We start from the raw sequence: 16420 nt of genomic DNA, 5'->3' as shown, positions 1-16420 counted from the left end.
GAATGCAGAGGTCAGCCTAGCTTCCTTTATTTTACAAATATTTTAAATCCCCTTGTTTGTTACTTGTGCAAGTTCATTATTTGTGATGCACCCACAATGGGTTGACAGTAGCTCCCTCTGATGAGGAATTGAACAGGTAAGCTGCAGAGAGTTCAAAATTGATTTATGTTTCTTTCACAGCTGGTGTTTAAGACCTTAACTTGAAGCAAATGATCTTCAAAGCAATGCCACTGAATGCAGCCAGTGCATGGCTCATTCTACCTGTGAAGTCTAACAGTTGAAATAGATTCCGCAGCTGTTATCTCTAAACATCTTTTAAGCCTGGCTGGAAGAAGTTGCCTTTACTGTGCACATTCAAGGGGCCGTGTACATGACTTTTACTACTTGACGTCATTTACATGGAAGGTTCTCTCACTCCCCTCTTGTGCTGTCCCACCATGTCAATACTGAACTTGTGACAAGAAGTGAACGTCCTATCTGGATTTTCCCAAGTCAAAGAAACCAATGCTCGTGAAGCCATAATCACTAAGATTGACAGAAAACCAACGAACAGACCATGTGGCCGTACTCTAGGTACGAAATCAGTGGGCACTTGGATGCTGTTGCTTTCCGATGCCTTACTGTTCACGGAGCGGCACCTGAACGTTGGTCAGTATGGTCCTTGGGCACCCTCCAGTTGCAGGAGCCTACGCTCCAAAGCACAGACACCTGGACACATGGAACGCGGTTCCTTGCTGACCCACAGCGATATACTTCCACATTCTGTTCCTTTCTGAATCCCTTGGCCTTTCTTAAACCATAGCAAATCAAATCTAAGGAAGGACAATTGGGGGGAAACTCAGATTCCACTTGAACTCTTTCATATTCATTGATTTTCTAGATAATGCAGTAGATATTAAAACAACAGGGTTGAAGAAGACATATTTGCAGAGCTCAAGAGATTTGTATTTACTTATATGTTTTTATAATTGAGAAAAATGAATAAATATAATACAACATGTGTCTTAGAAAAAGACTGAGACTGAGACACATGTTGTAATGTATAACTGATACAAATGACAGAAGTGTAAATAACAGTGGGAATATTCATATTTTCTAAAAATCACTGTCCTTAGTACATTTGAAGAATGTTGAGGTCAGCCTAGCTTCCTTTATTTTACAAATATTTTAAATCCCTTTGTTTGTTACTTGTGCAAGTTCATTATTTGTGATGCACACACAATGGGTTGACAGTAGCTTCCTCTGATGAGGAATTGAACAGGTAAGCTCAATTCCATGGCCCACCCTCAGCTGTTGTGGTCATTTGGAATGTCAACTAGTAGACGGAAGGGTCCTTTTTTGTTTCTTTTTCTTTCTACATTTCAGATAAATATTTTCTCAAAAACCATAGGCTATTTAAACTAGCACAAGGAGAAACCAAAAATCTGAGTATTGACTTTTCTAATAAAGAAAATATGTTGTTAAATAAAAGCAGTTCTCCATGGAAAACTCCAGGCCCACATGAGTTCAACACTGAATTCTAACCAAAATTTAAAGAATAAATAATATATATATTTTTTGACAGGCAGAGTGGACAGTGAGAGAGACAGAAAAAGACAAGAGAACTGGTCTGAATTCATTTTATGAGGTCAGCAAAATTCCGATATTAAACCAAAAACAGAGTCCATAAACTCCCCCCCGAAACAACAGAAAAAAATAGACAGATGTCCTTCATTAAGAAATATGTAAACATTCTAAATAATACATTTGTAAGTTGAATCTGAAGATAGATAAATATTGCATGACCTTGGGAAATTTATCCCTGAATTTAAATGGTTTAACAACTTATCTTGGTTTATTAAGAGGATAAAGGAGAAAAATGTGATCTGAACAATAGACGCAGAAAAAACACTTGACAAAATTCAACCTTCACTCATAATAATAATTTCTTTCAGCAAACTCTGAATAGCAGGAAATGCCCATGATCTGATACAGATGGTCTATTCAAAGCCTGCACATGACTTACATTTTTTGACAAAGACTAAGTCCTTTCACACTCAGACTGAGACTAAGTCAATGAAGATCACCTTTATTCTTTCTGTTTAACACCCTACTGGACATGCTCACGGGTGCAATAAGGTAAAAAAAAAAAAAAAAACAGTCATAGGATACAGATATGGAAGAAAGAAGTAAGGCTTCAATTAAAAGTGACATGATCATGAACATAAATCTTTACAGAAGTACTAGCATTTATAAATAAACTTAGCAATGTTGCCAGATACAAAGACATTTCTATAGAACATTAGTGAACAATTAGAAAATGATTTTAAAAATCATTCACAGTAGCATCAAATCATAAAATGTTAGGATTGATTTAGTGGCCTGTATGTAAGATCTATTCATTGAAAAATTCAAAATTTATTTGACAGATAAAAGAAGACTTTGATTAAATGGAGAGGTATGGTGTGCGCATGGATTGGGAAGATGTAATGTTAAGATTCCAGTTTTCTACAAGTTGACTTGTAGATTCAATACAGCCACAATCAAATTTTCAGTAGAATTTTGTATAAATTAAAGGCTAATGTTAAAATTTATAAGAAAATAAAAGGTTCATTGAGCAGTTCAAATAATCTTGAACATGAAGATAAGATCTGTAAAATCAGACTATGATTTCAAGACTTACTATAAAGTGATAAAGACAAAAGACTAGCGGGGATAAGCAGAATAGAATGTGAAGTTTAAGAGTAAATCTACACTATGGTCAAGTTATTTATTTATTTTTTGACATGCAGAGTGGACAGTGAGAGACAGAGAGAAAAATCTTCCTTTTCCGTTGGTTTACCCACCCCCTCACCCCCCCCCCCCCCAATGGTCTCTGCGGCTGGCGCACTGCTTTGATCCGAAGCCAGGAGCCAGGTGCTTATCCTGGTCTCCCATATGGGTGCTGAGCCCAAGGACTTGGGCCATCCTCCACTGCCTTCTTGGGCCACAGCAGAGAGCTGGACAGGAAGAGGAGCGACTGGGACTAGAACCCGGTGTACCGGCGCTGCAGGCAGAGGACTGCAGCCTATTGAGCCACGGCGCCAGCCTGGTCAAGTTATTTTTGATAGAGATGGTAAGGTAATTCAATGGGGAAAAGTTAAATTTGTCCATTTAAAAAAAACTCCAGTCTTTATCATACAAAAAAAGTGAACTCAGAGAAACTGATAAAGCTAACTTCAGAATAAATTATATGACCATGTATTTCTAGAAATAGATGTAGGAGAAACTATTTGTGATGGTGAGATAGACAAAGATTTCTTAGGAAAGTTAATGCATTAATTATGAAAGAAATGGAAATTGGTAATTGGACTCGATCAGAATTAAAACATTTTAAAGACACCAACAGTAAAATGAAAATGCAAGTCATTAGCAGGCAAGGAATATTTTGAGTATATATGGCTGGCAAATGGTATATTCAAAATATAGGAAGAAAGTTACAATTCAGTAATACAAAGATAAAGGTAACCTATGAAACAAAATGACCAGAAGCCTGAACAGACACTTCACAAAAGAAGTGTGTTAGTTTTCTAATGTTTTGTAATATATTGCCATAAACTGAGGGGATGTATGAGAATACCCACTGATTATGTCTTGGTTCTTCAGATTGGAAGTCAGGTGGGCCAGACTGGGTGCTTTGCTTAGGGTCTCTGAAGCAAAAATCAAAATGTTGACCACTGTAAGTTCTTACTAGTAGGGTTCATTTTCGAGTTGGAAAATCCACTTTTAAGTTCATTCAGGTTGCTTCTTGTGGTTATAGGAATGAAGTCCCAATTTTCTATCAGTTGGCTGTTCAGGGACCATGGTTGGGTTCCTGAGGCCACTCTGAATTCCTTGCTCTTGGTCCTCTTAAACCTCAGATCAAATATTCATGCATGTTCACATTTCACTTTCTCTTCTACCAGTAGCCTGAGAAAACCCTGCTTGTATAGTGTTCATGTATTTACATTAGGCCTATCTGAATAATCTATCTTATTTTCAGCTTTGAGGTATAGTTGGCAAAATTGTGTAGGTGGGCATTGAGCCCGTAGCAGTCAAGATGCTGCTTGTGTTACTCATATATTATATATTATATTAATTATTAGATCTTATCAGAATTGCAGCTCTGCTCCTGATTGATGCTTCCTGCTAGTCACACTCTGGGTCCATGTCACCTACACGGGAGACCTGGATTAAGTTCCTAGCTTTTGTGTTTGGCCTGGCCCAGCTGTTGCAGGCATTTGGGAATGCACCAGTAGATAGGAGATTGTAATTCATCTGTCTCTCTGCCTTTCAGATAAATTAAATAAATATAAAAGCATACATATTTTACATGTACAGCACAATGATTTGAATGGTGACCCTATTCAAGCTATTTAATGCCTCTATCGCCTCACATAGTTACTTTATTTTAATCCTTATGGTGAGAACACTCAAGATCTATATTCAGCAAATTTCAAGTTTACTATATGGTATTATCAACTGTGGTCATCATGCTGTAGGGTATGTCCTCAAAATTTATTCACATTAAAACTGAAGGTGTGTAACATTTGAGCAACCTCTGTCCTTCCCACCCCTCTACACCTTAGCCACCAAACTCTGCTCTCAGTTTCTCTGAATTTCACTTTTTTCTTCTTGGATTTAACATAGTGTCTGTTTAGATGTCATACATTATCTATCTGTCTTTGGCTTTTTTTAATTAGGATTTCTTTTTTATCTTTGAATAATATTCCATTGTGTGTACATATAACATTATATAATATCATGCCTAAATAAATACTTACTAACCTAATAGTTTAATAAAATAAATATTATAATTCAGTGATTAAATATGTAATGTTACAAATAGGCCACATTCTCATTATCCATTTGTCTGTCAGTGGACACTGAAGTTGCTTCTATAGCTTGATCATTGTAGATAGTGTTGCAGTGAACATGAGAATGCAGGTATTGTCTCTCCATGACACTGATTTTTTGTTTCCTTTGGATTTATACTCAAAAATGAGATTGCTGGATTATGTGATAGTTCTATTTTTAATTTTTCAAGGGTGCTCCACACTGGTCCATAATGACTGTTCTAGTATTTTTCCACTAACAGTGCTGAAGAAGTCCCTTTCTGCACAAATATTTTCACTAATTCTGTAAGGTACATCTTGATCTTGTTGACTGTTTAACTTTTTTGTGCAGAAGATTTTTAGTTTGATGTTGTCTTACTTGTTTTTGGTTTTGTTGCCTGTGCTTTTGGTGATAATAGAAAAAAACCATTGCCAAAATCAACGTTAAGAAGACTCTCCTCTGTTTTCTTGAAGTATTTTTATCGTTTCATATCTAGCATTTAGAATTCAATACACTTTGAACTTACTTTTTGTCTATGTGTGACATTGGGGCCTAGTGTTAGTTTTTTGAATATGGGCATCTAGTGTTACCAACACCATTTATTAGATAAACTTCCCCTGTTGTGTGATCTTACACCTTTGTTGGAGGTCCTTTGACTGGAAACATTTTGGTTTATTCCTGGACTCTGTTCCATTGACGCATGTCTGTCCATATGCCAGAACTATATTCTTTACGATAATTTTGCAATTTGCCTGGAAGTCATGAAATGTGATGCCTCTAGCTTTGTTGTTCTTTCTAAAGATTGCTTTGGCTATGGGGTTCTTTAGTAATTCCATGTGAATATTAGAATTTTCTCAATATTTATAAGACACATGCAGCCCTGGTCTTCAAGCAACACAAAACCACATCCCCTGAGGGTGTGTTGAGCAATGTCTTATAGCAGCCATGGCTGTGGGCTACTTGAGAGTACCCTCTGCAGCAGACTGGTCTACTCAGGGCCAATAAGCACTGCAGGCTGTCTGCTGTGGATGGTGCTGAGGTCCTCAGTGGCTAAGCCTGCTGGGATCCTGCAAGGAGCCAGCTGCTGTGGACTGAGGTCATCCACGGTGTAGCTGATTCGGATAGCTCCTGCCCTTCCTGGTTCCCAGCCATCTGTAAACATTGCTAAGCCAAAATTCCTGGGGGCTCCTTCTGTGTAGTTATTCTCCTTTATTTTGTTAGTGCATGGTTGTCCAGTTGTTTTTTTTTTTTAAATTAATTTTTATTTGAAAGGCAGATTTACAGAATGACAGGGAAAGAGAGATCTTCCATTTGCTGGTTCATTCCCCAAATGGTCACAAGGGCTGGAGCGGGGCCAGTGTGAAGCCAGGAATCAACAGTTTATTCTGTGTCTTCCACATGTGTGGCAGGGGCCCAAGGACTTGGGTCATCTTATACTTCTTTCCCAGGCACATTAGCAGAGAGCTGCATTGGAAGTGGAGCAGTCAGGCCTTGAACTGGTGACCATATAGGGTGCTGGTGTTACAGGTGCTGGCTTTATCTGCTATACCACAATGCCAGCCTCCCAATTGTTGTTTTTTATGGGGGATAGGTTGTAGTTATTATCCTTTTTGTGATCCACTGTGTTGATGCTACAAGTTCTTACTTGGATTTCTGAGATCTCTCAGGTCTATGTTTATAGGTGGATAGTTGTCTCTCTATATTTTTTTTTAGTCTGGGGAAAATAAGGCTAGTTCCTTCTACCAGCTTGTCGAAGTCACTCCTAATCTGCCTGTTTTAAAGTCAACTAATTAGTAACCCTAATATCACCTTCAAAATCTCTTTGCCATTTAAAGATAATTACTATCATGACAATAAAGCATCACAAAGCTCACGTAAATCATGTTAGAGTTCTGACTTCCATAAGAAGATAAATGGATTTCAGTAAGCACATGAAAATCTATGCTCAGAATCATTAGTCACAAAGCAACTTCAAATTAAAAGCATATTCCAGAACTTGTTCATATCCAGTAGAAGGACTAAAATAAAAAAATCAAAACGCTAAATATTGGCAAGATAATGGAACTAAAATTGTTAAATATTTGTAGAATAAATGTAAAATGCTTTTATAACTTTGGAGAATATTTTCATAATTTCTGCAAAGTTAGGTGTATAATTGCCACATGACCTAGCAAATCCACTGGTTGGCACTTAATCAATACAAAGGGAAAAGCTATATGTACAAAACTGTTCACTGTTTCACCACCCCGAAAGCTGAAAGAATCAAATGTTTACAGACAAGTGAGTCACAAACAGATTATTATATTATTCATGTAATGAAATTTTTCATCATCAAAGAATAAGCCATCAATACATACAACACCATGGACCAATCTCAAAGGGATGTTTAGCCAAAAAGCCACACATAAAAGAGTATGTACTGTATGATTCCATGGATGTAGCATTTGTGAACTAATCTTTAGTGATAGATATCCCGTCAGTGGTTGCCCTAGATGGTGATAGTTAGATTGACTAGTCAAAGAATTTCCTAGGGAGACATAAATATTCTATAACTTTTTGTAAATAATGGGTATGCCAGAATACCTTTAATTTTGTGCATACAATGTGTCATTTTATGTAAATTACAGTTAAAATATTGACTTTAATATATATATTTATACTTACAATAAACATATATGTTTCTGACAGGAGGAAGGATACTTCATCTTCATAGTTATTATTCTGGAATTTAGAGGTGATAATGGAGACAAAATAAAAATTATATTTTAAATTGGGAAAGAAGTGGATCACTATATACAGATAGTGACAGTAACGTGGTGACAGTACTGGGATTATTATTATTTTTTTTTGACAGGCAGAGTTAGAAAGGTCTTCCTTCCATTGGTTCATTCCCCAAATGGCCACCACGGCCGGCGTGCTGTGCCGATCTGAAGCCAGGAGCCAGGTGTTTCTCCTGGTCTCCTATGCAGGTGCAGGGCCCAAGCACTTGGGTCATCCTCCACTGCCTTCCTAAGCCACGGCAGAGAGCTGGAGTAGAAGAGCAACAACCTGGACAGAATCCGGCACCCCAACCGGTACTAGAATCCCGGTGTGCCGGCGCTGCAGGTGGAGGATTAGCCAAGTGAGCTGTGGCGCCGGCCATTACTGGGATTATTGAGAAACGTTAGTAAACTATCTGGATGTAAGATAAATATATCATGTACTAGAAAATATATGTAAGTAATACGTTTTTAACAATACAAAATGTGAAAACAGAAATTTGTGTGATAAACCTTTACAATAAATATATAGTTCTATAAAAGTTAGCAGTAACATGAAAACATGAAATTTCTTTGTAAATTGGTTTCTAGATTTCATGAAATTCCAATGAAATCTCCAAAAGAGAATAACTAACAAAATTTTGCAAAGAGTAAAAATAGGACTGGCACTACCAGGTTAAAATATAATTTAAAGCTATAGTAATCAAATAAGTGTAATAATTTTAATAGAATAAAAAAATTGAAAACCAGGTCAGTCAAGCTGACTAGGGAGGTCAGAAAAGATCTTTCTATGAAATCAGAATGTCGGTGGGATAAAGGTGGCATTGCAAGCCAGGTTAGAAGGAAAGGGTTATTCAGGGAAAGCTGTTGGTGTCATGAATAAAATATTAACTGAAATTCTCATCCATGACACATGCCAAAGTAAATTTCCAAACCAAACAACAGCAGCAAAGACCCTTAAAAAATGAAGGTTAATATTTATTAACCAAAACATTGGAATACGTGACAATAATAAAAAGCTGTTGATTTACCTACAAATAAGTTTCCTGTAGCGGAATGTTCATTGAGGGCAGAGACCTTGAGGGCTGCCACCACGACCCTCTGTGTCTAGCGCATGATGCACACTTTAATACATAAAGGATGAATGCAAACGTCTGTATTCTCTAAAGGCAGCATCCCTAGAATTTTAATGACTAATTGAGAAAAGATTTGTCACATACGATGCAGCATTAACATCCTTATTAAAAGTTAACACAAATGATAAGAAACTTCATTAAGACCTGTTACGTGGTCAAGTATGAACAAACTCACCTAGGGGAAGTACAGAGAAGAATGTTGGGAAATGTTGAGTATTAATGACGGAATTCCATGTTATCTGTCAAATTACAGAATTAAATGTAATACATCATCTCATACAGTTAAGGGGAGTTAATACAAACTTTTTTGAAAAGTAACTTTTACATACTCTATCCACAGCCTTAAAAATATTTAGCCTGTTTGAACACGTGATTACTTTTCAAAGGATTTGTATTAAATTTCCTGCCATAAAGATAAAATTAAGCAGAGAAGTCCACCATAGGATCAAAATTTGGCAGCTACATGTCCAACAATAAGAAAATGGATTTTACATGATATAGTCACACCATGGAATACTATGCAGCCATTTAAAACATTTCTATTAAGGATCTAAAAACCACCTGAAAATAATTATTTTAAAAGGCACTATGAGGAGACGAATTATGTTGTGATACCAGCAATATTAAAATAGACGCGGGAGACACGGAGTGAAGCTACCAGGCTGAGGCGTGTGCGAAGGGGCAGTGATGCTCTGACTGCACTGATGGCCTCGCTGGGCACCACGTGCAGCCCGTGACGCCTCAGGGGACGGATGAAGGGAGCTGGTGCACCTGGAAGTTGGGGGACTTGGCCAGTCATTCGCGAGGGCCAGTGTTTGATGTCAGTGAGGCTGCCTCCCTACTCTGCGACATTAACCGACCTTTGCTTAAAATACAACACCATGTTTTCAGTAGCTTCATGGCTGGGGGGGGGGGGGGCTCGCTGGTCTCCCTTATAATTTTTTATGTGTTGCAAAGTTTGTACAATAAGCATTTTTAAAAATCATAAATGACCTTAATAATAGTCATTCTTTAAAAAATCTCCAATTTTATTTTGTGTGGTCACAATGAGAGTGCATGTTGTGGGATACCGCGCCCCCTGTTTCCAGCCCTCACTCTCACCCCCAGAAGCCCTGGGAACCTCTACTCCCCATTCTGCTTCCCTGGGGTCTCCCAGGCTTCCAGCTCCAAGGCCAGGTCCCCCTTCTTGTAGCCCCTCTGTCTGCCCTCAGGCGCCTGCGTCGTTCACAGCCCCAGGATGCAGTCTGGGAGACCCCTCCTTTCCCCCCACTGCACGCCTTCCGGGGCCCCTAGCGGCCACGGGTTCAAACCCCAGGCACGGAAGGAGGCCTGGCATTCTAACGGGAACACAGAGCTCTTTCCAGAATGAGGCGCCCGCCGGGAAATCCCCTGGGGCTGCGCCCAAGACAGGGTCTCCGCAGCCGGGAAGCCGGGGTTCCCGTTCGGGGTCTGTCCTTAGGGGTCGTGCGTGGAGGCTCAGAGGAGCCCCTGAACTGTGGACCCTCCCCTATCAGATCACCCTTGCTGAAAACGGTACAAATTTCACGCCTTCTCAGTCCTGGCCCTTGGCGTTGATCAAAGAGAATGGCTAAGAACACCGGTCAGGGCGGGCATCCTGGGCTGGCCACGGAGCTCCTGCCGGGTCATCTATTTTTAAATGCGTTATGCGGAGAGTTGGGGGTGTCTTAGGCCGGCGGGAGGTGTAGGGGAGTGGCCAGCAAAGGGGGCACAGTTGGTGCCCTGGGAACCGAGGGCCGCTTTCGGGGAGCGGCCGGCAGGACGCACCAAGTCTCCCCGGCGTGGCGTGAGCCTGCCTGGCTGCTGTGAGCCCTTGGCGTGCAGCCGCCGCCCCTCTTCGGAGCTCGGGTCCGCTCTGGGGGGCCGCAGCGAACCCCTTGAACCCGCTTCCTTATGTGGCCAATACAAGGGCGCTTGGAGAGCGCGGGGGAAAAAATGTCCGGGCGAGTACCTTGCGTGTTTGGACGTTTGCAGCCCCGACTCCCTCAGTCCTGCACTTGGAGTCTCAGTGCCTGCGCACGCTCGGGGGCCGCACCATCCCCTGGGGGTCGGCTCCGGTTCGGGAAGCTGGGCCCTGCGGCGCTGGGGAGGGTCCCTGGTCGCGGGCGTTGCGCACGGGGCTTCTGCCCAGTTTCCTGCCTCGCGCAGTCCTCGTGTCCGCCCCAGCCCAGAGCGGTTTGTGCAATTTGGAAACTCGATAGGAGGCAGCAGCTGATCTCCCACTACCCTAAAAATAATCCGCTCCGGCGCCCTGCGCGTTCCGGCTAGCGGTGGAAAGCGAGTGAGTGAGTCCGTGTCTTTTCATTAAATACCGCTAAAAAGGTTTCAGGAGTGGCTGTGAGCCGTGGATTTCGCTCGAACATCGCGGCCAGTCCAGGCGCCGCCGGCGCAAAGCTCCTTCCCCCCTTGGCTATTTCTGGGGGGACCGGACAGGGCCTGGCCGGGGAGACGGGGCTTGGAGTCAGGTTTCCAGTTGGACTTCCAAAACTCCGCGGGCTCCGGCTGGAAGAGGACTGGAACCACCGGGAGGTGTTACTCCCTGGATTGCGGTTCCTGTATTCACGAAGTGGGTTTCTATCTCCTTGATCCCTGTTGCTGTTTGCTTTTGTAGGAGTTCTGCGTCCTTTGACAACTTAAGACGGGGTAGGAGGTCGATGTTTGGAAGGTTCCACAAGAGCGTCCGCAGGGGTCTGAAGCATTGTCAAGGTGTTGCCCCAGGTATTTATCCGAATTTTGCTTAATTTGTTCGGTTTGGGATTTCTAAACAGTTCCCCTTGCAGCGTCGGTCTATTTTAAGGAAACCTTTTGGTGTGCTAGAGCTTTACAGCCCCTGAAGAGAGAGAGGGTGGATTCAGTTCAGGCACTAAATCAGAAGTAAGTGAGCATTTTCGCTTGCGAATTTCCTACTTGGAATTATCACAGCTGGACATCTAGTTCTGATTTTGTGAGCCACGACTGGACTGAGTAGCTTCAAAGTTACTGTAGCGTTTGTAAAGATCGGCACCCTGAAAATGCTCTAGATGAAATCCTGACGTGTAAAATGCTGCGCTTCTGTCCTATAGCATAATGCAGGCAATCTCTAAATAACTACAGAATGAATTGTCGCGGGCGTGTGTGTGCGAATGAGCGCTTTCATGCTGCGCTTGGCGTGTTCCCGTGAAAGTAGTCTAAGTTCTCTGGTTCAGCTCTTCTGTCAGAACTGACGCTTTGAGCAGTAAATGGGATAGTGGTAGCTTTCATTTCACTTTGCTTCTGAAAGAGGAGTTGGCAAAAAGCAGTGGTGTACCGGACCTGATTTCAAATTTTCATATATTCTTAGAATTAAATCAGCTATTGATCATTGCTTCTTACAAAGAAGCCAACAGAACTGGCAGGTCAATGATTATATTCATCAACTCTATCTGGATTTTCTAAGTGCTAAGCAGTGTGGAACGTCACAGAATGCATTTGAATGAATAAGGAATAGAGTGCTGATGGCCCTGCTCTCGTCATGAAATCCTAAGTCAGATCATCAAGAAATATTTTCACTTCATGTTTTCTGTTCTGTAGACCACTCCTACGAGTAGAGTTTCACTTTTACTCTTTGTCTTTGAAGTTAATTCAGTCAAGGTCTCCAACCTTACTGACTGTCATAAACACTTGAACATACTTCTGTGGGTTTACCCTGAGAGTGGACAGTGTTAGTCTTCCTGTCTGGTCTCTTCTCCCGCTTCCTGGGCCTCTGTCACTGCTCAGTTGAACCACGTGGCTCTAGAAGGGGCTGGGCTGAAGGATGTCACATGATGGAATGCAGCCAATAAGAACAGTGATTGATCATGTTCCCAAAGCATTGCCAATTTACCCTGGGTTCTGGGAGGGAAACAGTGGTGACTGGAAATTCAAGAATTAGTTAGAAATTCAGGCTGAATAAACACAATGATTATCAAGTAAGGTCACCTCCATTGGGTTTTAAGATGGGCTGGCTTTAGTCCGTGTCTCTGGAGGTTGGCATCGATGAGAGAAGAAAGCTAAGGGTCAGGTGGAAAGGACAAAGAGGAGGTGGAAGAAAAGTTACAAGGACACCTGTGGTCAGGAGTAGGGACAGGGTAGGGGCTGGAGGAGATATGAACTGAGAGATTCTGAAAGAGAATTCATTCTAAAGCTCTTTCACTTAGGCGTGGGGTTACAGAGAGAGGAACTGGAGGGCTCCACACAGAAAGGTCAGGAAGTGGAAGGGCCAGCTGCCTGGCTGGATTGGTTTGCCCTGTGTGTAGATGATAGGTTCGTTGCACTGTATCCCATAAAAGTGTACAGTATTGCATGTTAAGAATTCATAAAAATTTGCTTTAAAAAAGAGTGGACTCAAAGTTGCCTTTTATCATTTCTATTAATTAATGGAAATAGTCCTTAAAATTCCATTGCTAGCTGTATTTTTAATTTCAGTCATTTATTAGGTATAGAGTATGTGTGTGTGTGTGTGTGTATGTGTTCTTGATTTCTGGTTTATTCCCCAAATGCCCACAACAGTCAAGACTTGGCCTGGCCAAAGCCAGGAGCGAGGAACTCAATCCAAGTCCCCCATGTGGGTAGCAGGAATCCAAGTACTTGAGCTGTCATCACTGCTTTCTGGGGTCTGCATTAACAGGAATCTGGTATCAGAAGCTGTAAAAAGAAATTGAACTCAGGCACTCCATTGTGGAATGTGAATGTAACACATACCTCTAACTATTATTTTTTAATTTTTTTTTCTGACTTCAGGAGAAATGCATCTAATATACAAATATGAATTGGTAACTTCCATTTGACAGTTATTTTAAAATTGCAAGTTCTTTTCAATTATTTTATCTAACTTAGAGTCTTTATGGCAGTTCATAAGGATTTACCAAGTATATGACTTCATCTTGGGTTTCATAAAACTATAACGTTTATTTTTTAAAAAAGATAAGATCTCAACTATAGACAGTATATCAATGATTTATCAAAAAAGGGTTTATCAGAAATAATGCCCTGGGTGGATTCCATATAAGCATTCCAGCATTTCAGACTTAAATACACAGGTTCTGCTGCTAGTTGTGTGTCCATGTAATGTTATGTAGCACCTTCGCTGGAAATTTAATTCTGCGATAATTTAACCTACTATAGTCAATGATTTCTAACACTCTGTTTTTTTCCAGGAGAACTTTTGCTCGTGCCCATTGTTTAATCATCAATGAAAGGAAAGAGACAAAAGGTACTGAGTTAACAGGATTTTCTGCGAGCCTTTAAATGAGCTAACTCAGAATTCAGAGTGACATGAATGTAGGAAAAAAATCCAACAAAGTCTAGTGAGATTAAACTGACAGTGCTATTCGATGGAATAGGAGTAGGTATTTGCTTTAAAAACCAGCTTGGGGGTTGCCTGATGCAGTGGAAAGAACATAGTTTGTAAGTTAGACACATGGGTGCAGATCCCACCTTGTCTTCTGCTTGGCAAAATACTGAACTGATCTGAACCTCTGAACTCTGTGCTGTGAATTGCAAATAACACACTAACCTTAGGTGTTTTTTCTGAGGACAAACGGTAATGCATACAGTGTGTCCAGAATGTAGCAGGTGCTAGATGAGTAGTAGGCATTGTTGAGGTTTTCTGAATGCTAAAGCTCTTGCTGGCATTTCCTGATGGTATCTGATGAGGGAGACCCTTGCTGCTCTTCCATGTGGTCAGCACAGCAGGGAGAGGGATCCATTCAAAATCTAAGAGCACACAGCTCACAACCAGAGGCTCCATTTCACTCAGAGGAGCCGAAGTTGCAGCTATGACCTGCAGAGCACTGTGCGATCTTGTCTGCTGTTTGCTCTCTAACTCGTCTACTTCTCCCCTAACATATACAGATTTCCAATAGAAAGATACTTTCAAAACTTGTGTAGAGTGCATTTCATTGAACAATGTCTCTGACTGTGAGACCTTGATAATTTCATTAACTTGTCACTTGAGTTACATTTAACTTAATATTTGAAGTTAGCATTCTTTTTTTTTTTTTGATGTATTTATTTGTGACCAGCACTGTGGCATCATAGGTTAATCCTCCACTTGTGGTGCTAATGTCCCTAATGGATGCCAGTTTGATTCCCAGCTGCTCCACTTCCAATCTAACTCTCTGCTGATGCCCTCGGAAAGCAGTAGAAGGTGGCCCAAGTTCTTAGGCCCCTGTGCCTGTGTGGGAGACCCAGAAGAAGCTCCTGGCTTCATATTAGCCCAGCTCTGGCCATTGCTGCCATTTGCAGAGTAAACTAGTGGATGCAAGATCTCTTTATTTCCCTCTGTCTGTAACTCTGACTCAGAAATAAATAAATAAATCTTAAAAAAAAAAAAAAGATTTGTTTTAAAGGCAGAGTACAGGGAGGAGGAGGAGGAAGAGGGAGGGAGGGTGGGGGACCAAGAGAGGGAGAGAGAAAGAAGCTTCCATCTGTTGGTTCACTCCCCAAATGGCTACAACATCCAGGGCTGAGTCAAGCTGAAGCCAAGGAGCCAGAAGCTTCATCCAGGCCTCCCGTGTGGGTGCAGGGGCCCAAAGACTTGGGCCATCTTCCACTGCCTTCCCAGGCACATTAGTAGGCAGCTGCATCAAAAGTGGAGCAGCTGGATCTTGAACCAGCACCCATACAGGATGCCAGGATTGCAAGTGGAGGCATACATGATGCCAGCCCCAAGGTTAGCATTCTTCAGAGAAAGTGTGACCATGTTGGTCCCTGTGTATTACTGTTTACTGCAGTTAATGAAATATTTCAGTACGTGTTTCTCAGTAAGTGAACATAGGCAAAGACTTGCTGTTGCACCATTTTGTGTTCTCAGCCATTGGTTTATGTTTTCTCCTCCTCTTTCTTGCACATCACAATTTTGCTTCTTTGACATCACTTTAGTCAGACTTCATTTTTTTTTTTTTTGACAGGCAGAGTGGACAGTGAGAGAGAGAGACAGAGAGAAAGGTCTTCCTTTGCCGTTGGTTCACCCTCCAATGGCCACCACGGCCGGCGCGCCGCGCTGATCCGATGGAAGGAGCCAGGTACTTCTCCTGGTCTCCGATGGGGTGCAGGGCCCAAGGACTTGGGCCATCCTCCACTGCACTCCCTGGCCACAGCAGAGAGCTGGCCTGGAAGAGGGGCAACCGGGACAGAATCCGGCGCCCTGACTGGGACTAGAACCCGGTGTGCCGGCGCCGCAAGGCGGAGGATTAGCCTAGTGAGCAGCGGCGCCAGCCCAGACTTCATTTTGAAATATCAGTTTAGGTAGATATTAGTTGTATATTTTCCCAAGTAAAATAAATGACTTGCTTTTAAAAAAAAAGCTATGGAAAAGACAACCTTACAGATGGTATAGGTCTTTATAAGAAACTACCAAGTTGCTTTGGCATGAAGTTTTCTGCTTCCTCATTGTGAAATTAAGGGGGATTAATTTTTGCTATCATTTCTATTTAAGGCCATACTTTCATGAAAGAGAGTTTAATAACAAGATGATCTTTCTTTCCATTTTCTCTCTCTTCCAGAGTAAACCACATAAGAAGAAATGAGCCTTTCATTTTGTGGTAATAACATTTCTTCGTATAATATCTACGATGGTGTATTACAAAATCCCTGCTTTGTGGATGCCCTCAACCTGGTCCCACATGTCTTCCTGTTGTTTATCACTTTTCCAATATTATTTATTGGTAAGTAATC

The 16420-nt window shown here is 41.4% G+C and overlaps 1 protein-coding gene and 1 long non-coding RNA gene across 9 annotated transcripts in view; one reads left to right on the top strand and one right to left on the bottom strand.

The window, feature by feature from the left end:
* Positions 1-7114: 7114 nt before the first annotated feature.
* On the bottom strand, positions 7115-10929 carry LOC138843880 (uncharacterized). Its single transcript, XR_011379024.1, has 3 exons — positions 10698-10929; positions 8904-8967; positions 7115-7554 (listed from the first exon to the last, which is right to left on the bottom strand). It is a non-coding gene; the product is annotated as an uncharacterized lncRNA (long non-coding RNA).
* ABCC9 (ATP binding cassette subfamily C member 9) overlaps positions 10063-16420 on the top strand; it is a 151220-nt gene continuing 144862 nt past the window's right edge. For 3 of the 8 annotated variants that reach the window (XM_070048297.1, XM_070048298.1, XM_070048294.1), the window contains exons 1-4: positions 10788-11031; positions 11358-11464; positions 13900-13955; positions 16249-16410. In XM_070048297.1, coding sequence (XP_069904398.1) covers positions 16269-16410 — 142 coding nt within the window. In that variant the 5' untranslated portion in view covers positions 10788-11031; positions 11358-11464; positions 13900-13955; positions 16249-16268. 8 annotated transcript variants of the gene reach the window in all.

Source organism: Oryctolagus cuniculus, chromosome 9 (assembly GCF_964237555.1).
Source record: "Oryctolagus cuniculus chromosome 9, mOryCun1.1, whole genome shotgun sequence".
NCBI classification, from domain to species: domain Eukaryota; kingdom Metazoa; phylum Chordata; class Mammalia; order Lagomorpha; family Leporidae; genus Oryctolagus; species Oryctolagus cuniculus.
This window is presented reverse-complemented; position numbering and strand designations above follow the sequence as displayed.